This window comes from Morus notabilis, unplaced genomic scaffold, assembly GCF_000414095.1.
Source record: "Morus notabilis unplaced genomic scaffold, ASM41409v2 Scaffold1378, whole genome shotgun sequence".
NCBI classification, from domain to species: Eukaryota; Viridiplantae; Streptophyta; class Magnoliopsida; order Rosales; family Moraceae; genus Morus; species Morus notabilis.
The window spans coordinates 114,570-123,271 of NW_010358173.1; the positions used below are offsets into that span (position 1 = coordinate 114,570).

Sequence of the window (8,702 nt, forward strand, 5' to 3'; positions counted from 1 at the left end):
AGGTTAAAATGCCAAACATGCTCTTTAATTAGTTGAAGTACCCATGTTTGAAGTTTTTTTTTTTTTTTTTTTTTTTTTTTAACAGGAAAAATAAGAGGCATTAGAAATCAACTACACTTTCAACTTTAGTAGAAAAGTCAAACGCACCCTTAGTTGAAGGACAAAAGCAAAACAAAGACCGTGTTTGGAATTGATTATGTTTTTATTTTTCACGTTTTTTGAGAAAGAAAAAATAAAAACGTTTATAAAATGGTATTTGGCGCAATAAAGACAAAAAAACAGAAATGAAAATAGTTTTTTAGTTTAGTATAAAATGAGAGAGAAATGAAAAATAATTTTTAATCGTTTTTCATTTTTTGTAACAATACATTTAGAATTTTTCGAAGAGTAAAGTATATGTGAGTGCCTGTGTAACTTTGTACTTGCTAGCTTTTTTATTTTCAACCAGAAAAAAAACCTTTGTACTAGTATATGGGTATTTTTAGACAACTTTACTTGATAATGTTTAGGCTAAAATTAGTGCAACTAGGGGTGACCGCTGATCGGATTGGATCGATTACAAGTAGTCCGCAATCCAATCAATTTCTGTAGATCGAAAAAATCTCAATCCGTTACTAATTTTTTAGACCCCAATCCAATTCAATTATCAATGGATTCGCCGATTGAATTATGTGGATTCGTAGATTAACCTCCATTTAACCTCCATTTTGGACCTCAACTCTTGTAGCCCATCTCCTTTTTCATTTTTCTCATAAAATAATGACAAAATTAGACAAAAAAATAAAATAACATAAAGTAATTCAACAATTACAAATTAAACACAAAACTGAGGAACGAACAAAGAGAGTGAAGAGACTGGAGAGAATGAGGTGTGGCGGCAAGAATTTGATGCTGATTAGGTTTAGGGTTCCTAACAATTGAAATGGGCTTGGGAGTGTCTAAGCCTTGGGATTTGTAAACTCTTAAACACTTGTTAGGCCTTGGGCTCTAAATACATAGTATTGCATAATTTCATGGGCAATCCTCACAAATATCCTGAAAGTGTATGGATCAAAATTTTTATCTTTTTAATTAAATAATTACACTAATAAAATAATATTTATCAAAAATAAATGGTAAATGTCCAAACTCAAGCACCTCAAAGGTAAATTCTCTATTTTTTCTAATTGTTTTCTTTCATATATACAATATATATACACTATATGTATTATATAATTGAAAAAGAAATTCTATTACTTATGTTATTAAATATATATATATATATATAAACTTTATATATATATATATATATATGATAGATGGATTATGCGGATTGAGAAATGTTCAATCCGCAATCCAATACGTTGTTGTGGAATGAAAAAATTTCAATCCATTAATAATTTAAAATTTTTTTAATCCAATCCAATCTGCTGCTGGATTGGATTGGGTTATGTAGATTTGTCAGATTGGCAGATTCGATGAACACTCAAAGGGTGTGTTTGGTTGGGTGGGAAGAAAAAAATAGAATGGAATGGAATTTAAGTTTGATGTTTGGTTAGAATTATAAGAAAGGAATAATCATTTAAAAAGAATGGTCATTAACCCATTTTAGGTGAATCATCATTCCTTCATCATATAGGAGGAATAGCCATTCTAAGTTATTTTCTTTATTTTTTTTCTTCCATAATTACCCTATAATATTATAATATAATTAAAATATATTATATAGTACTTATATCTTATAATATGTAATATAATATAACATACAATAAAAATGTTATAATATAATAATCAATTTATAATATAGTTATAAATTATAATATATTTATTTAATATTCTATAATAATGTATATAATATATTATAACGTAATTATATCTTATAATATAATATATAATAATATTACAATATAATATAATAATACAATAATATGATATAATATAACATAGTTGTAATATTTTAACAAATAATATCACAATTATACAAATAATTCTAATATAATTATTTTATTGCATAATATTGTATTATAATTATATTATATAATATTAATATAATTATGTTCATTATAATAATAATAATAATGTAATAATTAATAAACTTAAATATTAATATCATCTTTTAATTCTAATATTATTATTTATTATAGTATATTACACACGACCACCACATAATGTATTAATTATAATATATTTAATATATATAATATAATAATTATATATTATATTATAATTATATGTATACTATAATATAATATTGTTGTAATTTTTAATTATATTATAAAATATTATTGTTTCTTACATAATATTATAATCCGTTTTATAATATTATAATTATATTAACCATTTTAATAATATTATTAATTTTATATATTATATTAATTATATTGATATATAAAATATTAATGTTATATATAATATAAGGGTAATTTTGTTAATACGAAAATATTCATGTTCCATTTTATATTATTTTTAAAATTACAATCAAATAAATGAATCAATTTTCTTTTTCATTCCATTACTATTACCATTCTCATTCCCATATTAATATTCCTCACTGCTACCAAACGCACCGTAAGTGCAATTATGTGATATATATTCAAAGGAAATGTTGCATATCGCATGCATTATTTAGTTACATCATTACCCTGATTTACTTTATATATCTGCGTTACAAGCTGACCATGGTTTATATATGTAATCAATTCGAACACACACACACACAGATATATCTTGAAACAAACGACTAACATTTTATACTATTTACTTTCTAGTTAGGCCCTAACTGCGACATCATCGAAATTAACAGATTTACTAATAAGTGTATATATATACGACACCTTAAATTATCTGCTATAAAGATCGTAACAAAACCTGATCGGCATTAGTACCCACGAGTTCTTCTTTGCTGCCTGGTCGTAATGGAGCAAATTAAGAAGAGAAAATAGTTACAATCTAGAAGCAATTTGCTGCTTGCTTAGTAAGATCAGATCCTTCCTCAAGATTTTGCCGGCAGTTGACCTCGGAATGGCATTTGTAAACCCCACTTTTCTTACTTTCTTGTATGGCGCCACCTGGAATTTCCGTTGTGAATTTGGCTCACACAGATTGTGATTAATTGATGTTAAAATACGATATGATGTAGGGCGCATGATTCATAAATTAGTATAAAACGACGTGAGAATTGACATTATCATGAGCCAACTCGAGTTATGATTTAGCGTCACAGTGGCTAGCTAATTATCGATGTTGTCTAGAAAGAAAAATTGGTTGATGAGATAAGTACCTGATTAGCGACATATTCGATGACTTGTGCCTCAGTGAGTTGCGATCCAACAGCTCTTACCACATACGCCATTGGTATTTGTCCTGCTTCTTCATCTTCCACCCTACAAAAACATTATAATTATGTTTCTTACTGAATATTTAATTGACAATTCATTCTTCACCATATCGGTCAACGTGATCACATGACAGTATAACGGTTAGGAAAAGGCGGTCACAACTATATATGTTTATAAGGGACTGATTGAGTACATTACTTCATGGAATAAGCTGCTTTTTGTTTCACGAGTTCAAAATTTGTTTATAGGAGTGTTTGATAATTTTTCGGAAAAGCTTTGGCCTGCTAAAAGACTTTTCAGTCAAATACACAAAATATGATTTCACAAAATAGCCTTTTTAAGACTTTGAAATTAGTATTGGAGTTTTTAATGACTTTTATAAACTTCAATCTACCATGTTTATTGCTCATTCAAATATATATATATATATATATATATATTTATTTATATACACACAAATATATATTTGTCCTGTTCCAAACAATAATCTATCCACAAAACATATTTTCGACAGCCTAAAAATGCAAAAGAAGTGTCAAAAGCCCTTATTATAGGTAGAGATTAGAAAAAGATGCCATGCATGGCAACTTACGGAATGACAGCCGTGTCGAGAATACGAGGATGTGCCAGAAGTATTGCCTCCAACTCTGCCGGAGCAACCTATATAATTATATATACATATAATAAGAAGTCAAAATTTTATATATATGCTTTTGGATATTTATATATATATATATATAATAGGTTATTCATATATCTACAAAACCATGTTCTATGGTATATATAGTAGTATTACTATCAACCTGATAACCATTGTGCTTGATGAGCTCCTTAAGCCGATCAACGACATAAAGAAAGCCATCCTCATCAAAATAACAAAGATCCCCGGTTCTCAGCCACCCATCTGAGACAATTGTCTCAGCCGTTGCTTCTGTCTTTCCCAGGTACTCTTTCATCACAGTGGGACTCTTTATCCAAAGCTCTCCTTCCTTATAAGGAGGTAAAGACTTTCTTGTTTCCACATCAACTATCTTAGCGCAAAACCCAGGAATCAATCTCCCAGAAGAACCTGATCGTGTCTTAGCATCCTTATTGGACGCGAAAATTGTCGCAGCCCCGCAGCTTTCTGTCAAGCCATAGCCGGGCCTCAGCTCAACCCATGGAAACCTATTTGTTAGATATATCAAGTTCATGGCAAATATACTCTATAATAGAGTAATTTTGTTGAAGCAAATTATAACGTCATATAAGACCATTCATGAGTATTTAGTCTATTATACACGTACATTCAGACCACCAAACTACTCTTAGAATTTGGATTAAAAAAGTTTAGGGACACTACCAATTCAGAGCACTACAATTAATATATAAAGAATGAACCTCATATATTAATCTCTTTTATGTCCTATTTTTCATTAGTTTTTGGCACAAAACACCATTAGTACCTCTAGATATTCTGGGTATAATTTCATAACTTGTTTGTTGATAGGAGCATGTTTAAGTTGAAATACAACTCTAGGATTAATAGAATGCATATTTGGTTGGATGAATTGGCCAAAAAAAAAAAAAAAAAAGGGAAAAAGAACAGCCATTATTTTATTTGGTTGGACTTACCACATGGTACCATTATTTGATAATTGTCATAATTTTTTTTCTTCTATATATCAAAATTACTTAGTCAAATTAATTATTTAGATCTTGTTCAATTCGTCGATTTGAGTTTTCAATTTCAGTTTTATAAAGATTATCGATCACAAAAATTTTAAGATGCATGGGAGTTCCCCACCTGTATTATATTATATCTATGGTGTTGGTCACTAGCTATATACGTTCAAAAATCTACGAGATTAGTTGATTAATCAGAAGTATTTTCCATGATAATTAAATTTAAACATATCCAATGCATGCATGTGTGTCACGTAGGAAAACCACACATATAAACCAACAAACCTCTGCCTGAACTCCTCGACCAGTTCCTTGCTCAACGGCGCAGCCCCGGAACCCACCCTCCTCAGCGAAGACAAGTCGACGCCGGCAAATTTTCCGGCGTACTTCACCATCCCCAGAATCACCGGCGGGACCGCCGGTATATTATTAACCCTGTATTCCTTTACGGCGTCCAACATCACTTTTAACTCGAATTTCTTCATCAAAACCGTCGTCGTTCCGACACAGAACAATCCGAGCCCGAAAAACGCCAAGCCGTAGATGTGAAACAGAGGAATGAAGCACAAAAACACGTCGTTTTGGGCTGACGTCACGTCCATAGACCATTTGAGGAGCGTTATGACGGAGATGAAGTTGGCGTGGGTCAAAACTACTCCTTTGCTCGTCCCGGTCGTCCCGGATGAGTAGAGAATCGCCGCCGTATCGGACTGACACGGCCGATTTTTCCGCTCCAACTCGGCCGGTTCGCAGCTCTCGATTAGCTCCTCGACAGAGAGAAGGACGTCCTCACCGCCGTCCGTCGGCCGAGAGGTGAGGATAGTTGGAACCCCAGTAGGGATTAGCTTGTGAAGCTCGTCAGGGCCCGAGATAGCGAGTTTTGGATCTGAGTCGCTGACCTGTAGTGACGGAGCCAGAAATATTTGTTCAAAAACATGAATAAAACTAAAATAAAAAATCTCGTAATTAATATTTTTTTTCTACTTTTGAATTTTCATTTTGCTTTTTCTAATTTATGCATATTTGAGGATTTTTTTTTTTTTAAAGCTCAAGCAGGTTTTGTCTCTCTAGTTACCTGTTTAGCAATTTCTGATTCGGTGTTGAGTGGGTTGGCAGTGGTCAGAATCGCTCCTATAGATAATACGGCCAAACAAATTGTTGGATAGAGAAGAGAATTTGGCGAGAGAACGAAAACGACGTCGTTTTTCTGGATCTTGAGCGCGTGCTGGAGACCCGAGGCGAGGGAGAGGACCGAGCGGTGGAGTTGCGCGTAGGTTACGCGCTGATTTGTGGCCGAGTCAATGAGGGCGATTCGTAACTCGGCATGGTGTAGGGATGGGAATTGTGAGAGTACAAATGTAGCCGTGTCGAGGTTGGGGTCTTTGGGGATTTTGTGACGCTCGCCGAGGCAGTGGAGGGAACGGTATATCCCGTTGCGTTCGTTGAAGCTCGGTAGCGGCTTGTGATCATCGGTGGCAATGGTGGCGACTGGCGTTGACCATGTTTCCTCGGTGGACATGATTGATCAAGATTTTAGCAATGTATTTGAATAAACTAAGCTTTGGCGTAACATTATTTCATGAAATAAATAGAGATTAGTTGCATCGGTAAGTACGTCAATAGAATTTAGAAATTGTACAGCTCTTGTGCAAATTATATTTATGCTTGGTGTAGCCGGCTTTGGCCAAATGACCAATTCAAAGATATGTTTTTATACCTAATATGCTTGGAGAAAGACAACAATGAATAAAAAACTTGGTGATGAGTAGATAAAAAAATATATTTATTCTCATGTTCTTTTAGTACTATTTCTGAAGAATATGCCTTTTACTTTGAGGGTCGGTAATCTTACTCGTTTGGGTATTATCGGAATTTGAAAAAAAAAAAAAAAAAGAAAAAAAAAGTAAAGGATTTTGCTGCCGTCCTATCTACAAGAAATAAAAGCACAATACGGTTGATTTTAGAGATTTTAAGATTTACATTTAAAAAAATTTCACATCATTCTCAATGGTAGATATAACAGGTTTAGGTTTTATTTTATTAGTGATTTAACTTAAAAATCTCATCCATCCCATTTCACAAAACTACCCTCTCCAATTAAGGTTCTAATCGTTTTCTTTTAGGGAAGATACTTGCATAACATATATTTCAATATTATGGGGACAATTGCTCTTCAAATAATATGGCAACCTAAGGAACAAATTGCATGTAAACGGTAGGCTTTTTCTACCATGTTTTTTCAATGAGTTTATTTTATTAGATAATTCTTGCGGTTTGTTCAGTGCTAGCACTTGATTCATTTTGGGATACAGAGGTAAATAACATATTTTTAAAATGGGTTTCTAAGTAAATAGCATATATTTGAGATGATTGATGTAAATAACATATTTACTGGTAAATTTTTATTTATCCATTGTAAATATAGTATTTATTAGTAAATATAAAAATAGGTGACCAAATCTTCTACATCGTTATGACTAATAGTAATTATGGTATTAACTATTTCGCTTTGGATTCACTTTTATTGCAATGTTTCATTCTCATCATTTTGCTTTCAACATATACAATTAGGAACACCCATCATTCCTATTTTCAGTTCAATTAGGAACACAAAATTCTAACCAAGATAAAATTACTAATAATAATTATCTCACTTACTCTATGAATCGTGTGATAATTACCACTTGTACTGGTTATACATGTCCAAATAAACATGCAGGAACGTTTGGTATTAACTATTAACGGAAATGGTAGAAAATAGGCCAATATGAAAAGCTTAAGGAAGTATATAGGCTAACTTTTAGTTATAGAAATTAATAGGTCATAACTTGTCAAGTTATGGTTCATAATCAGATAAGTTATGGACAAATTTGTCAAGTTATGGTTCATAGCCAGACAAGTTATGGATAAAAATTGTAATTTATGGATAATAACTTGTCAAGTTATGGTTCATAACTAGACAAGTTATGGACGAAAACAGTAATTTAGCCTATTTATTAACTTAGGTAAACTATTAGCCTATTAATTTTAATTCATCTCAAGTCTTGGTCTATTTTTTTCTCCCAACTATTAAATATGGTAATGGGTGATGGTTAAGACTCCATTTTTTTCTCCGATGCTAGAAATAAAACTATCTCGTGCTGCTTCTTTATTTTTATTCTTTTCACGTCACTTGGTTTCAGCTTCTTAATTCAGAAGGTAATGATGTTTCAAAATGAATGTACTGCTCAAATATCGTATAGTTAACACCAAAGGAAGCCATTATTTTTATTTATTTATTTATTTATTTTTACATTTCTCTATTTTATTCGCAACTATCTCATCTGGGCCACAAGTGGGGAAGCTTGGCAATATCCTACAGGTAGAATTATAATTTATTCCATCTCTCTTATGTTTGTGTTTTTTCTTTTTTTTTTTAAAATAAGGTGAGATTCAATATCTTGTTTGAAGAAAGGCTAACAACACTCTTTTTGTCACTTTCTTTATCAATCTCTTTACTTATTGTTTAACACATGGACTCCATTAATATGATATATGATTATTTAAATAGAAAATGAGATAGTGGAATCTACTTAACAGTGAATGGAGAGAGTGACAGAAAAAGTGTTCTTAGCTTTTCTCTCTCGTTTGTTGAATGAGCTTGTGTTCTGATCTAATTGCTCTTGATCAAACTGGTGGTGGTATGATCCACTCATTAATTTGAGAGCATCCACACATTAA

General features: G+C 31.7%; 1 protein-coding gene across 1 annotated transcript; it reads right to left on the reverse strand.

Annotated features, from left to right (window-relative positions):
- Positions 1-2,921: 2,921 nt before the first annotated feature.
- On the reverse strand, positions 2,922-6,501 carry LOC21391384 (4-coumarate--CoA ligase-like 5). The gene is made up of 6 exons (XM_010092133.1): positions 6,058-6,501; positions 5,268-5,881; positions 4,121-4,484; positions 3,910-3,977; positions 3,260-3,362; positions 2,922-3,047 (listed from the first exon to the last, which is right to left on the reverse strand). The coding sequence occupies exons 1-6, from the start codon at positions 6,499-6,501 to the stop codon at positions 2,922-2,924; spliced, it is 1,719 nt and encodes a 572-aa protein (XP_010090435.1).
- Between the last annotated feature and the right edge of the window lie 2,201 nt (positions 6,502-8,702).